General features: G+C 41.7%; 1 protein-coding gene and 1 pseudogene across 1 annotated transcript in view; one reads left to right on the forward strand and one right to left on the reverse strand.

Annotated features, from left to right (window-relative positions):
- Window positions 1-3,278, reverse strand: part of me1 (malic enzyme 1, NADP(+)-dependent, cytosolic) — a 119,521-nt gene extending 116,243 nt beyond the window's left edge. Inside the window, exon 1 of the mRNA XM_062538251.1 lies at window positions 3,100-3,278. Within this exon, the coding sequence (XP_062394235.1) occupies window positions 3,100-3,228 (129 nt within the window). The 5' untranslated portion in view covers window positions 3,229-3,278. The remainder of the gene's footprint in view (window positions 1-3,099) is intronic.
- Window positions 3,279-8,596: 5,318 nt separating this feature from the next.
- Window positions 8,597-14,671, forward strand: LOC134082286 (GTPase IMAP family member 8-like; annotated as a pseudogene).
- The last annotated feature ends 1,402 nt before the right edge of the window (window positions 14,672-16,073 follow it).

Below are 16,073 nucleotides of genomic sequence, written 5' to 3' on the forward strand. Positions count from 1 at the left end.
CCCACACCTGTGCCAAAGCTAGAGTAATAAACCTTCATGACAGACAGCGTTATGTGTTGTCAGCAAGGCCCTGCTTATTGGCCGTGATCCAACAGACATGATGTTTGAATCTGCACTGTCCACTGCCTTATCTATAGTGAGGCAACCAGCTGTAGTCACACAGACAGGCAGACAGGCAGACAAGCAGACAGGCAGGCAGGCAGGCAGGCAGGCAGACAGGCAAACAGGCAGGCAGACAGACAGGCAAACAGGCAGGCAGACAAGCAGACAGGCAGGCAGGCAGGCAGGCAGACAGGCAGGCAGGCAGGCAGGCAGGCAGGCAGGCTACCAGAAAAGTAGCAAGCAGGCAGAAAGACGTATTGCCAGACACAGAGGCAGGCCGTTGAGTGTATGAGCTGAACAGCTTTACCAGGCAATTGTGCTTCAGAAACGCACGTACGCCAACTGAATGAAGATCCATTCAGCTTTTCCAAAGCTTTTCAAGTTCTATTTAATCAAGGGATTAAGCAGGTGATTACAACATAGGTAACTTGTGTGTAGTGTAGTTTCACCAGGTCTTGCAAGGCAAAAGAAGCTCTATAAACTATGAACACTGTGAAAATCGTAAGAGGGTGTTGTGTCAAAATGCAACATATAGCGTAATAGGCTTATACAGTATATCTAAAATAGATCTAGTGAACCAATTTCCTTAACACTGTTAGACTGCATTTGTTTGTAACACCCTATGGTAGCACCCTGATTGCATGCCTTGTTCTCCCGGGCTTGATCAGGACCTTGGACAGGGAAATGAAGCCAGCAACCATTGAGCCATATGTTGGCAATCAGAAACGGATAGTCAGAGGTGCAAAGCTTAAAAACATTTAGGACGTGTCCAGTCCACATTCGGCGCGATTTTGTGATCAGATGCCGGGCGCATTGTTCGAAAGGGTTGTTATTCTGTTTCTAAATCAGTCATGGGTTTGTTTTGGGTGTAACATCCTATAAACCAATCAGTTTGACATCTGTCATTCCCTTTAATAGTAAGCAGCACAACTTCAAACAGTGCCCATACGGAAGACAGGGATTCCACTAAACTTTGCTGAACTTTGGATCATGTGTAAGACCACACCTTATGTCGTTAATTGCCACACCTCTGAGTGCAGGGTGGCCCCAGCCGTGGTGCGATTGGCTGGGGCACCTGCGCCACGCGCCTGTGACTTGGATTCAATTCCCACCCCGTGGTCCTTTCTGGATACCACCCCAACTCTCTCTCCCACTCACTTCCTGTCATTCTCTACTATCCTATCTGATTAAAGGCATAAAATCCTCAAAGAAATATACTTTTAAAAAAAAAAGAAAAAAGAAATAGAAAGTGGAGTGCATGGTGATAATTCATCCCTTTATTGAGTGTAAAATAAGAACAAGCCTTGTGCTGCACTTTCTGCCAAGTGTAGGATAAGGCCCATTAAGTTTACTGACCCTGCAGATGACAGCGATGTTGCAATCTGTCCTAACTTTGGCAATCTCAAGGTAAAAACAACTGTTATGCCAAAAGGCAGGGAGCAGGCAACATGAGGAAAAAAGAGGCTGTTGGGAATGAAGGTTGACATTTGGAAACAATCTGAAAGGCCAAATGACTAGGCCTATTTGCAAAAATCTCCATCAGCAAATATGTTTTCAGTCCTTCAAACATATCACAATTCTAGTCAAGGCCAAAAGCCCTGATCAGCTGACTTCTTAATGACACGCTGAAAGTATAGGTTTACCTTGGCCATAAAGATAACACGCCAGGATGATGTGCAAGAACTTTCCAACACATTGCATGTAACAGTGCAGCACTAAACTTAGCCCTAACCTAAAGCCCATTAAGTCGGCTATCACGGCAACAGACTACTGTACCTACGCCCACACTAGGCTACTGAGAGAGCCAAACAGGGCTGTTTAAGAGAGAGACCAGCCTATACAGTAAGATAGAGCTCCATCAGCAGTTCTTGCAAACTTTCACCATGTCCTTCCCTTCAAAGTGCTATGAATGCAAAATCATTTCCAAGAGGGGAAGTCTCTCAAGAAGAATCCTGATGTCAGGGTGTGTTGATAGTGATACATTTTAGTGTAGCAGATTCAAGAAGAGTCCAAGAGATGGTTTGTTTAATTAATTTGAACAAAATGTTTAAACCTCTACTTCAGTTAAATCCCACGTTGAAAATCACAAACCCAGTGTGTTTTTATGTTTAAACAATGTCTGTGTCTTTAAGATATCTCTTTCACTTCCTCTACAATGCTTGACATCTATGCTTAGTCATTCTTCCTCATCAATTGTTGTGCTTTTCCTACTCTCAAAAAGGGTGTCCTCACATTGCTTGCATTACTTCTCTGAAGTTAAAAGGTAGCTTACTCACTTTAAACCGTCATGGCAATTAATTGCACAAGTCACGGATAGAATTGCAAAGACAAATATTGCCTTATGCTCTGATAAGATAACGCACCTTGACACTGTGCTATTAGATTGAGATGGGAGATCACCCGATTATAAAACTATAAATCCCTAGATTGTTTGCTAGTCACGTCTCAAATCACGTCTGACACTTTCACACAAGCACAACAAGTGCATGGCTATAAAATAAAAGATATGCTAAGTATCTGATAATATTTACTTAACAGTTGTCCATTCTTAAATGATCTCTTCCTCAGCCATGGTTTAGGCTACATCTTACAGTCTGGTTTACATCACCTGACCCAGCTGAGGACGAGGAGGCTATATGTTAACAAGCCCATTATTAGGCATAGGCTACAGTAGCCTATAGGGCTAGCTGTATATGGAAATCAAATGTGATTTTATAGTCATCTAGTTTCTAGCCTATTTATTGGCAGTGTTAAACGTGCCCAATTCTATTACCTAAAGGCTCTGCTTGAATAGCTAACAGGACCTCTATGGGGATTTCGGAGGCTCAATCTAGGCAAGAATAGGTGCGTGGCTCCTTTAAATCTAAATATAGCTTGTCACAACACCGATATACTTAACCGTGTTGGTACAGAGCCTGAGCGGCACCGGGCATAGCAACCGCGCTGAAACTAAAGAGAACTAGCGGTAGGACTACATAAAAGGTTTTGTGTTGTTACCTTGTTGAGGTGGGGGTTGCGTGTGACATCATACCCCCTCTTCTTCGTGTAAACAAAAGTCTTACTTTGGTCTTCTGACTTATGCATCTCCGACTCGACGGATTCTCGTTTGACTAAACCTCGAGCCATGTTTCCGCCCTTTAAATAGTGTGGGCCTTCTACCACTGGACTGTTTGAACTCAACAAGTGGATGCGCCGATATCGGGCACACAGAAAGGTTGGAAGGCAGCGCAGTGATAGGCTACCAGTCAAAACCGTCATGCGCCCTTATCAGTAAGCTGTAGCCCGGCGACGATTGCGCTCATATAGCCTATGACTCGTCCCACACTAACGCTGATAAAAGACTAGGCTACTATTATAGTTCAGTATTATACTGAATACAGTATAATACTTACCTACATTATGTAAAACTGCTAAATTGATCAATGTAGCCTACAGAGACGCCAGGAAGATTGTCAGTTGTAGCCTAGGCTACATTCTAGCGCAAAATTTGGAACTTTAGGCTGTTAGTGTTTTGAACTAAAATTCTATCTTAAATTCTATGGGCCTACTGGGGAACGAGTCCATTTCGGACTCGGAGCCATTTTTAATGAGTGACATTTTAATTTGTGAAGATGATGTTGATAAGCTTGTAACCTATATGAAAGATGTCTCTGAGAAACTGGTATCATATCTGCTATTGCATCTGTATTATCATTGCTACTAGATAACAGGTGTATAATTGGCTAGCAAATTGGGAGAAAGGGGGTTGAACACTCAGGTCTAAGGTTGAACACGGTCTCCAGTAGAGAGGCTATGAGATCTTTGACTATGGTGAAACACACTCAGATTGAAACAATCTCCAGCATGGAGGTTATGACATTGGGTAACAGGATGTGATAGTTAGCCTACTGGGCAATAGGCTATGTCATTACTGGGTAAGCTCCAACCTTGGTCCTGCACAGTGAATGCCTGGTGTTGCGAAGGGAATATGGTTGATCCCAGGATGTAGATCATTCTGTGATTGATAGTGCTTCCCTTCAGGGCCTTTTGGTTTTTGTCAGTGGAATGTTTATGCTCTCTCTCTCTCTCTCTTTCTCACTCTCTTTCTCTCTCATGCTTTCTCCCTCTCTCATGCTCTCTCTCTTTGTGTGTGTGTTTGTGCATATGTGTGAGGGGGTAGGGGTGCAGGCCTACGTGTCTGTCACAGCGTGTCTGTGAAATGACAACCTCAGCTGACTGAATATTCATGATAAGTCATGTGCTGTATACTGTCAGCTTTTCCAACTAATGAGTCTGTTGAGCTTTATCAGATTGTCTGTTTTGTGTAGATAAAGGACAGCTTAGTTCCATTAACTGCAATATTTACCCTAGTCATATCCCCTCTCACACACACACACACACACACACACACACACGCCACAAATTCACACACACACACACACACACACACACACACACACACTGTGTGTATGTCTGTAAATTCTTGCTTATTTGTTTAAATGTCCAATAGGCCTGTTTATATAGTGTCTTTGTGTGTGTTCACTACCAGTACTTCCGTGCTAAATCAAAGATCAGACAGCCAGCAGCTTTAGCTGAGTCACTCTGACTTTGCAGTGGTTTATTTGGCTCTGAATCTGCAGTGCCACAGAGAGAGAGAGAGAGAGAGAGGGAGAGAGAGAGAGAGAGAGAGAGAGACAGAATCTTACACTTTTTTTGGGGGGGGGGGGGGGGCATGACACTAATAATAACTGGGTTATGTCATATCATGCAAAATGTGTTCCAAACCAAATGTACACACTGTTGCCGTAGTACAACTGAAAGTGTAAGCTTCTGACGAGTTCAAAGGTTATATCAGCGATTGCAGGCCCAAACATAAATGATCACACACACTCATCTAATCTTTCCTCGCGTTCCGCTAGCTGCCCGCCCCATAAGCAGGCCATCAAAAATGTGTCTCTGTAGGCAGCCGAGGCTCTGAGATCTGTACACAACAACAATCGGTGCTGCCAACCACTCAAAACCAAAACAAATAGTGCTCCAGCCAATCACCGACAGGGGGTGAGTGTTGTGGAGTTTCTCACTCGTGCAAGTCATTTTTTTTTTTGCATGATGCATGACACACGGAAGGGAGGGGTGAGATAGCTTGGTTTGTTTGGGATCTCGATTCAAACAACCAACAGAAGTGATGTCACCTGCAATCGCTGATGCGACCTTTAATGTCATGGGTTTCATCCTCACAAGACACACACTCACACTTACACCTAATACACAAGACACTCACTCATAATCACAATCAATTCAGTGTCATTCATAAGTTAATGAATAATTACATCTAAAATGTCAAATTGTTAAAGTAGCCTACAACTACTGAAGTTTTTGACTTAAACAGTAGATGACAATATAACAATATGCAACAAATTGCCACAACTAAACACACCTTTCATTCTCAAAGATCATAGAGCATTAGTCAGTGCCAACTGGCCTGTTGGTGGGTTTTGCTTGTTTTTATGGGTATGTTTCACTAGATTTGGACTGAAACGCTGTAAACGTTGACTCTAAATATGTATGCTGTGACATACTAAATGGAGGTGGACTAGTAATGAAGACAGAGATATAACCTCATTCTTTTATTCTGAGGACATGAAGCACAAAATTGTTTGTGCCTTTGGGACAAATGAAAATATACTTTTACACTGTCAAATCATTCTATGCCTATTTCTTAATATGCTTGATAAATTGATGTGTTATAATAAGTGTTATAGATATACAGTATCATCTGTAACTTTGTGTGATGGAAATGTGTCATAGTCTTTGGAATGTCAGGGTGAGGCAGGGTTTTCTGTCACAGATGGGGTGAAATGTCAGTCGAATCAGTCAGGACAGACGTCTCCTTGTTTCCAAGCCTGCCCACACAGTGTCAGAATGACTAGGAGGACACACTTTCAGCTTTGTGAGGACATAAGATTGTTTACTTGTAAACCAGTGTAAGGTCACGAAGCATCAGGGCGCTTGAGATGCCCTTTTCTAGAACTGGTTCCACATCACAGCTCGTTCTGTCTGAGCCGGAAATTGATGCTTGCCGTAAATAGGCTGTAAAATAGAAAAACATGCATGCTACACAATGTGTATACTGGTGCTAGTACAAGGAAAAGACGGGTTCTAACACATTTAAGGTCATGGGTTTCATCAGGATACACACACACACACACACACACACACACAATGTGCTGTATGCCACAACTACCCAGAGTACATAAATCAGTGTATTTGAATAAATGTCCACCTGCTCAGGTTGTAAGTGTAAGTGTTTCTGTGGTAACCATTCACATACCTTTTACTTTTATCCACAAGCTGTTAGGCTCCTGAATCAAAACATGATGCACCTCCCTCATGAACTTCACAATGCACCTTGCACTTTAAGCCCTGGATCAACTTTTAGTGAGCACTTTAGCAGTACAAGGTTTTAGTCTGGTTGGCAAATCTGTATCTTTTGCTTCTTATTTATTCATGTTTTAAACTGAACTTTTATTCTATAACTTAACTTATTATCCTATTAGCACAGTTGGAGTGGAGTCAGATTCATTTTATTGCTTGTTGTATTGTATGACTGTGCATGTGACAAGTAAAGGAACTTGAAACTTGAAACCCTTTCTTTCCAAAAAAAAGAAAATCAAAGAAGATCATGCTATGATTTGCAAAGCATGGAAATTTGACGACGACAAAATCAGGTTGCTAACTTTCTGAAATGGAAATAAGGAATTAAGACATAAGATTAGTATAGACAACTACGGGTTAAATTGGGCTTTGTTATGGTCTAACAAATATACATTTATGAAAACAGATCAGTCTATCTAAACATAATTGGCAATTGAAGTGTAATAAATCTTAATAAAGTAAAAGTACATGAAGCCTTGTTCGCATGTCAAGATGAAGTAAACATGTTTAACAGGAAACTCCAGTCTAACAAGAGCCTATTTGTGGATGATAAATGGAGTAAGTTGTTGCTTTGACATTTCCTTTCAAATCACAATGATAGCATAAAGCTGAGAGATTTCAGTATTAGTCGGCTTGCTTGGCATTTCAAACAAAAGCTTGCCAGTTATCTCAATGTAACAGTTATGCTTGTCATTTAGTAGGCTATAATCAAAACATAGTTTAAGCAGCTATATTCTGTTATTAAACGTTTTTTTTTTTTTTTTAAAGGTCTCATCTCATCAGGCCCACCAAGTTCTAGAATCTAAAACTTAGGGTTTCTCAACGGTTCTAGAGTCTAGAAGATCAACTGGAAGGGTTTCATGTGCAGGCTGGGAGGCCTGTCAGGTGGCAGTTACAGAAGTCGAGTCATGAAATGACCATGGCTGGAATCAGGAGTTGGGTGGCATATTGAGTCATATACAGCCTGATTTTATAGGTCATATAGTGTGAAGCGACATGACCAGGTAACCAATGCAATGTATCAGAGAAGGTTAGTTGGTCATCGATCATTATTCCTACACTTCTCGCTACCTTGGAGGGGGCAAGAGAGAAGGAGTCAAATTTGATAAGGTCCAAGAGGCATGTATGATGTCTACATGTCAGAAGTCTCGATATCTCACTCTCAGAGAGTTAAAAAAAAATTGGTACCTGGAACTGTAATTTCCTAAATATGTGCCTACAACTCCAATCCTCAGACAAAAGGACAGATTCCAACAAACCATTTAATAATCAATAGGCCATATTCATATGTGTGTTTTTTTTTTTTTTTTTTACTTATATGTGTCTGAGGTTCCTAAGTTCAGGGCAGAACTGAACAAGAGAATCAAAACAATCTTTTAAGTTACTGTATGTGACAAACCAGATGAGCCTACATGTCTTTAATCTTAAGTATGCTGCAAATTAATATAATATCATTATTATGGTAGGTGATGGCACAGTTGGAGTGAAGTCAGGATTCAATTTCACTGCTTGTTGTAAGTCTATGACTATGCATGGGACAAATTAATTCAAAATTAACTTGAACTTGATCCCCTTGGCTATGCCCCTGGCTGGCTTGCTATGCTACGGTACTTGTTGAGCTTGTTGTATGAGTGGGTTGTGGGTACGAACTAAAGCAGACAAGGAATTGGGACAGTGCAGTACAGGCTGTTCAACAGGGACAGGGTGGCACTTTTTGTGTGTTCTTCAAATCGCATGCAACTGTGTCAGCAAATTTCACCATACAGTGTCATTTTCAAAAAGATGGATAGCACAATTTCAGCTGTGCATTGTTTTATGTGTAGTCGCACACTTTTCTTGTTTTGTTGTGGTTGGTTTTTTATTGTTAGCAGTAAGAAGTTGAGCACTATATAAAATTGAACATAATCACATAGTCAGAATAAACATTAAACAGGTGTTCCAAGTAGGCCTAGGCTACTTTGGACACCCCCCCCCCCCCAAAAAAAAAAAGAAAGAACTTTCATTTCAATAACTGTATTGCAACTTCACTCTATTAGATTCTCAACTTTCTAAGGCTGAGCAGAAACAGGACAAAAGAGGAATGGGGAGAACGTCACTGACACCTGACCCCTCCACAAAAACAGATCCCTCACCCACCGAACTGAGACTGGTGTTGGTAGGTAGGTCAAGGGCAGGCAAGAGTGCAACAGGAAACACCATATTGGGCAGAAAGAATTTCCACTCACAGCTCAGTACAAGCTTGGTGACTAAAGCGTGTCAGAGAGAGCGTGCCACTGTGCAAGGCAGACATCTGCTTGTGGTGGACACACCTGGGTTCTCCAACGCTGTGCCATCCCAGGATGCTGTTCAACAGGAAGTGCAGGGGTGCCGTGAGCTGTTTTCACCAGGCCACCGGTCTGCGCTCCTATTGATCGTTCCGCTGGGACGCTTCACAGAGGAAGAACGTCAGGCCGTCAACACCATCCAGCAACTCTTCAGTCGTGAAGCGTCCAACTGCACCATACTCGTGTTCACCCATGCTGACAAGCTGAAAGGAGAACCCATCCAAGATTTCATTTTGAAACAGGATAAAAAAAATCCAGGACCTGGTAAAGGAATTCAGTCACCGATTTGTAACCATCAACAACAAGAAGCCTGAAGACGAAAGCCAAGTGGCTGAGCTGCTGAAGATGGTTGACAGTTTTGTCAACCCGCTACGAATAGTACTTGTGGGCAAAACAGGTACAGGGAAGAGTGCCACAGGAAACACCATCCTGGGCACCGAGAGTTTCCGCTCAGAGTTCAGCCTGAGCTCTGTGACGGTAGAATGCCAGAGAGAAAGTGCCACTGTACAGGGGCGGTGATTGACACACCTGGCCTGTTTGATACATCAATCCCCCAGGAAGATTTGCAACGAGAGATTGTAAGGTGTTTTACATTCTGCTCCCCTGGGCCCCATGTTGTGCTGCTGACGGTGAGGCTCGATAACTACACAGAGGAGGATTGGCGTAGCATAGATTTGATAGAGCAAATATTTGAGGAAGAGGTCAGACGCCACATCATTCTCATCTTCACACATGCAGACTCGCTGGAGGGAACTCAAGTCCAGGACTTGATCAGTCAAAACCAGAATCTCCAGGAACTTGTGGAGAGGTTTGATGGTCGCTGTCTGGCCTTCAACAACGAAAACAGGGATCCAGAAGACCACAGCCAGGTGACCCAGCTACTGAAGATGATTGACAGCCTGTTGTCTCGCAATGACAACCAGCACTTCACCAACCACATCTCACGAGCGATAGAAAAGGCAGTGGCTGAGCTGCTTTCAGACACGGGAAGGCTCAAGAACTTGCAGAACTGGTGCCAAAGTCATCCTTATATTGCAGCCTCCCTTATATTAGGGGCAGGAGCAATGGGAGCAATGGGAGGGGTTTCCATAGTGATGGGTGCCATGACCCCTGCAGTTGAAGTTGGACTCGCAGCACAGCTCGCAGAGCTCGCAGCTGCCGTCGGTCCGAATGCAATAAATGCCATCATGGCGAAGCTATCAGCTGATGGGCTACTGACTGGTATAGGGCTGGCATCAACTAAGGCAGGATATGCAGGGACCTTTGGGGCAGCTGCTGCAGCATGTTCTTTACAGTAATCATGTGAATTCTCACTATGTGAATATCTTTCTTTATCAATGCGTGCACATTCTTGGAAGAGTGTCAAAGAAATGTTGCAATCATCAAACTTTACATGTCTCTTGATTATACTGTATCATGATACAGTGAGGAGCATATGTATGTGATACCATGCTAAAACAGGAATATAAAATCATCATTTGACAATTGATCTTAATGCCTTAATTAAAAAAATGAGTAAAAATAAAACCGCCAAGGACGCCAATTTTCTTTGTGATTGAAGAATGTATCGTAAATAAATAAATGTTTTCCTTAAATGCTAAGGGAAGGAAGTATTTGACCCCCTATGTAACCCTATGGGAATTTAACACATAGGGTTAACATAGGGGCGGGCAGATTTTTATTTTTAAAGGCTAGCTATTTCATGGATCCAGGATATTATGCATCCTGATAAAGTTCCCTTGGCCTTTGGAATTAAAATAGCCCCACATCATCACATACCCTCACCATAGCTAGAGATTGGCATGGTGCTTTTTCCAGTAGTCCTATTAGCCTTTTTGATTTGCATTGAGGTCAATGAGCATCAAACATGGCTGAACAGTTAAATAGTTGAGTAGTTTAAATAGTTGAATTAATTAAAAGTGAATTATTTTAGTGAGGACTTTTATTTTGAAACAGTTTCAGGCAGTAGAAACAGTTGGAGGGAGTCAACTTGAAACCCTTTGTTTCCAAAAAAGTTGGCATACTATGGGAAATATAAAGAAAATCAGAATGCTATGATTAGCAAAACATGGACATTCGACAATAGCAAAATCAGGTTGCCAACATTCTGAAATGGAAATAAGGAATTAAGACATTGGATTAGTAGACAATGACGGATTAAATTGGGATTTGTTATGGTAATTCCTAATAAACTGTATAAATACACGTTTCTAAACATAATTCTCAATTTAAGTGTAATAGATCTTAATAAAGTAAAAGTACATGATGTCTTGTTCCTATGTCAAGATGAAGTAAACCTGTTTAACAGGGAACTCCAGTCTAGCAAGAGCCTATTTGTGGATGATAAATGGAGTAAATTGTTGCTTTGACATTTCCTTTCAAACCACAATAATAGCATAAAGCTGAGAGATTTCAGTAGGCTTATTAGTCGGCTTGCTTGGCATTTCGCACAAAAGCTTGCCAGTTATCTCAAGGTCAAATCAAAACATAGTTGAAGCAGCTATATTCTGTTATTAAACAGTTTCGGTTGTTTTAAGACCAGGCCCACCACCTAAGTTCTAGATCAACTGGGAAAGGTTACGGAAGGGCAGGACCATTGGAACAAATTTGGTACCTGGAACTGTAATTTCAATTTGATCAAAAAAATGCGCCTACAAATCCAATCCTTCACAGACAAAATGACAGAGTTTTCAACAAACCACTAATAATCAATAGGCCAAATTCATATGTGTGTTTTTTTTTTTAATATGTGCCTGAGGTTCCTAAGTTCAGTGCAGAACTGAACAAGAGAATAAGAACGATCTTTAAGTTACTGTATGTGACAAACCAAATGCGCCTACATGTCTTTAATCTCAAGTATGCTGCTAATTAATATAATATCATTATTATGGTAGGTGAAGGTGATGGCACAGTTTGAGTGGAGTCAGGATTTAATTTCCCTGCTTGTTGTAAGTCTATGACTATGCGCATGACAAATAAAGAAACTTGAACCTCTTGGCTATGCCCCTGGGTGGCATGCTATGCTATTGTAGTGGTTGAGCTTGTTGTTGAACTTGTTCTTGAGTGGGTTGTGGAGACAAACTAAAGCAGACAAGGTGTTGAGACACAGCAGTACAGGCTGTTCAACAGAGGGACAGGGTGGCACTTTTTGGTTGTTCTTCAAATTGCACGCAACGGTGTCAGCAAATTTCACCACAGTGTAATTTTCAAAAAGATGGAAAGAAGTCAGAAGAGAGGAGACTGCACAAATGGTATGTAATCGAATTATACCACAATCTTCACAAATATCTCCTAAACTCGATCAAGTGCCAGTTGGGATCTTGTTGAGCCTGTTGGATTCATGCCTGGCCTATTGTCCTGAATTCGGCTATAGGTTGGATCGTAAAATGGCAAAGTTCACCAGTTCACCAGTTCACCAGTTCAAAGATCATTTCAGCTGTGCATTGTTTTATGTGTAGTTGCACACTTTTCTTGCTTTGTTGTGGTTGTTGTTTTATTGTTAGCAGTAAGAAGTTGAGCACTACAGTACATAAAATTGAACATTATCACATAGTCAGAATAAACATTAAACAGGTGTTGGACCCCCCCCCCCCCCCCCAAGAAAAAAGAAAGAGGCATTATGAAAGCAATCAATTCTAAAACTTTTCAACCCATCAACTTTCATTTCAATAACTGTATTCAAACTTCACTCTATTAGATTCTCAACTTTCTAAGGCTGAGCAGAAACAGGACAGTCTGCGCTCCTGTTGATCGTTCCGCTGGGACGCTTCACAGAGGAAGAACATCAGGTAGTCAACACCATCCAGCAACTCTTCAGTCGTGAAGCGTCCAACTGCACCATACTCGTGTTCACCCATGCTGACAAGCTGAAAGGAGAACCCATCCAAGATTTCATTTTGAAACAGGATCAAAAAATCCAGGACCTGGTAAAGGAATTCAGTCACCGATTTGTAACCATCAACAACAAGAAGCCTGAAGACGAAAGCCAAGTGGCTGAGCTGCTGAAGATGGTTGACAGATTTGTCAACGCGCTGCGAATAGTACTTGTGGGCAAAACAGGTTCGGGGAAGAGTGCCACAGGAAACACCATCCTGGGCAACGAGAGTTTCCGCTCAGAGTTCAGCCTGAGCTCTGTGACGGTAGAATGCCAGAGAGAAAGTGCCACTGTACAGGGGCGGGATCTGGTCTTGATTGACACACCTGGCCTGTTTGATAGACCAATCCCCCAGGAAGATTTGCAACGAGAGATCGTTAGATGCTTTGCACTCTGCGCCCCTGGGCCCCATGTTGTGCTGCTGACGGTGAGTCTCGATAGCTACACAGAGGAGGATTGGCGTAGCATAGATTTGATAGAGCAAATATTTGGGGAAGAGGTCAGGCGCCACATCATTCTCATCTTCACACATGCAGACTTGCTGGAGGGAACTCAAGTCCAGGACTTGATCAATCAAAACCAGAATCTCCAGGAACTTGCGGAGAGGTTTGATGGTCGCTATCTGGCCTTCAACAACAGGGATCCAGAAGACCACAGTCAGGTGACCCAGCTACTGAGGATGATTGACAGGCTTTTGGCTCGCAATGAGAACCGGCACTTCACTAACCGCATCTCACGAGCGATAGAGAAGGCAGTGGCTGAGCTGCTGTCGGACACGGGAAGGCTCAAGAACTTGCAGAACTGGTGCAAAAGTCATCCTTTTATGGCAGCCTCCCTTATATTAGGGACAGGAGCAATGGGAGCAATGGGAGCAATAGGAGGGGTTTCCTTGGTGATGGGTGCCATGGCCCCTGCAGCAGTTGAAGTTGGACTCGCAGCACAACTCGCAGCTCTGACGGCAACGGCAGTCAGTACAGGAGCTGCGATGGCAGCAGTCAGTCCGTATGCAATAAATGCCATCATGGCAAAGCTAGCAGCTGATGGGGTACTGACTGGTATAGGCGTGGCAACAGCTCAGGCAGGATATGCAGGGGCCCTTGGGGCAGCTGCCACAGCATGTTCTATACAGTAATCGAATTCACTCTATGTGAACATCTTTCTTTATCAATGTGTGCATATTCTTGGAAGAGTGTCGAAGAAATGTAGCAATCGTCAAACTTTACAGAATGTATCATGATATGTGCACTTCAGTTTAGTAATGAAGACAAGTATAATCTAATTCAAGCAAATCACATTACGCACATATTTTTCATTGCATTCATTGCATTGTTTTGCATATTTCCTAAACATCTTAAATTGAAAATCAATCATGGTGAACAGGGATGTAGTGGAGGCTAAATGCGGCCTGCGGCGTCGGGTCCTTATTACCACTTCGAACGTGCATTATTTTCCTATAAACGCACGGCGCGTCGTTGATTATCCCTTACTTATCCACCTGTCAAGAGTTAATTCACCAATTGCAACTTTTAACATTGAAAAGTTGCACTGTATTATTCACATTCACAGTATGAACACTCGTCAACACTCTAGGAACCATTTAACACCATTGCTTATAAACATTACTCAATAACCTCAACCATCATCAAACATGTTCTGAACGCCATTTTTAAAAATCTGATAACACATGGCGCAGTCCACCCCAGCATGATCACAGAATTCATAGTTCATACCCACCTCTTATTTTACCACTACATCCCTGATGGTGAAGGTCCTTAGACAACATAATTACGCATAATCACAGATGTACTGTATAAAGTATTTGTTTTCCTTAGGGGGGCTTCAGTTATATTTTACATGCTTCTATTGGGCTAAATATTGGACACATCACACACACTCTGTCTACAATCAACATAAAATGTTCTAACATGGCAACATATTAGACAATAAAGTTTGAATCTTTGAATCTTTGAATTTTTGAATATTGAATCTGTGAATTTTTTAAATAATGGAGAGGCAAGTTTATTTATATAACGCATTTCACAGGGGTAATTCAGTGGGCTTTACATAAACAACATCCATGAATAACAGTAAATAAACTTATAAAAGGGCAACAATTAGTTAAAAAGTACATCAAATGTAATGATTAGAAGAAGCAAAGTAATTAAAAGACTTATTACTGCATTACAACTTGTAATTACTGGAACACAGTCAACAATGTATAGTATAGTAACGATAGTAACCGTCTGCTTCATGTTTTGGTATGAACAGTAAAAAGAATGATGAGCGTTCTGATTAACAGAAAGTGAATTTGCAGAAAGAATCTGAGAACAGTTTGATATTACGTACAGCATAACTTTGAAGTAAAAACAACCTCGGGTCTATTTACAGTAGTTATAAAGTTCAAACTTTTGATTGAGAACATAAACTGGTGGACTAACTGACAAACTGAGACAGACATATTTAAACAAAGCGTTTCTGTATCAGGGCAAGGCAAACAAACTGTTCCTGTGCAAAGTAAAGGCTATAGGTGGCCAAGGAGGTAGTGAAAGTAGGTCTGTCATGTTTTTGTTTAAAAAAAATGGTTATGTTTGCTTAGCAGATACATATCCAAGGTCATCCAAGCAATAGCAACAAAAACAATAACAAACAACAATAATAAGGCTGCTTGACCATTTAAGCAGGCGATGCAACACCAAATAATTATTAATTATAATAATTAATCAATCAATCAATTGATTAATTAATAATGAAATGAGAGCAAAGTCTTATTTTGCTCATTTCTCTTCTCAAAACTCAACAGAGGTCACCATTTTAGTGTGTATTTTTCAAAATTATTATTCCAGCCTGTCTAACCAAACACATGGTGCTCAGCTATAACATTAATCAAGTACCACTCATTGAAATAATTCAGGAAAAAATCATTTTCGTGCGCAACATATCTGCAAATGGTGTCTGCTTTAGGTAATTTTGCTGCTGATTCTGATTTACTGCAGTGGCACACAGCTGCTAGATGTATCTCTCTAGTGGAGGGAGCGAGACAGGGAGTTGGAACTGAATCATCTGGATATCCCATGAGCGATGTGTGTGTGTGTGTGTGTGTGTGTGTGTGTGTGTGTGTGTGTGTGTGTGTGTGTGTGTGTGTGTGTGTGTGTGTGTGTGTGTGTGTGTGTGTGTGTGTGGGTGGGTGTACACCATGTGTGTGGGTGATTCGGCCAGTGGGGAGACAAGGGAGAAGGCAGTATCATGTCAATCCCCCCTCGTCACATCCACAGGATATCACTGGGTGCCGGAAGTAAAGCTCTGACAGCCATACTGTTATTACAGTGCATGAAAATGCACTGTACTGTTCTTCCAAGGCT

This window comes from Sardina pilchardus, chromosome 6 (assembly GCF_963854185.1).
Source record: "Sardina pilchardus chromosome 6, fSarPil1.1, whole genome shotgun sequence".
In the NCBI taxonomy this organism is placed as follows: Eukaryota; Metazoa; Chordata; class Actinopteri; order Clupeiformes; family Clupeidae; genus Sardina; species Sardina pilchardus.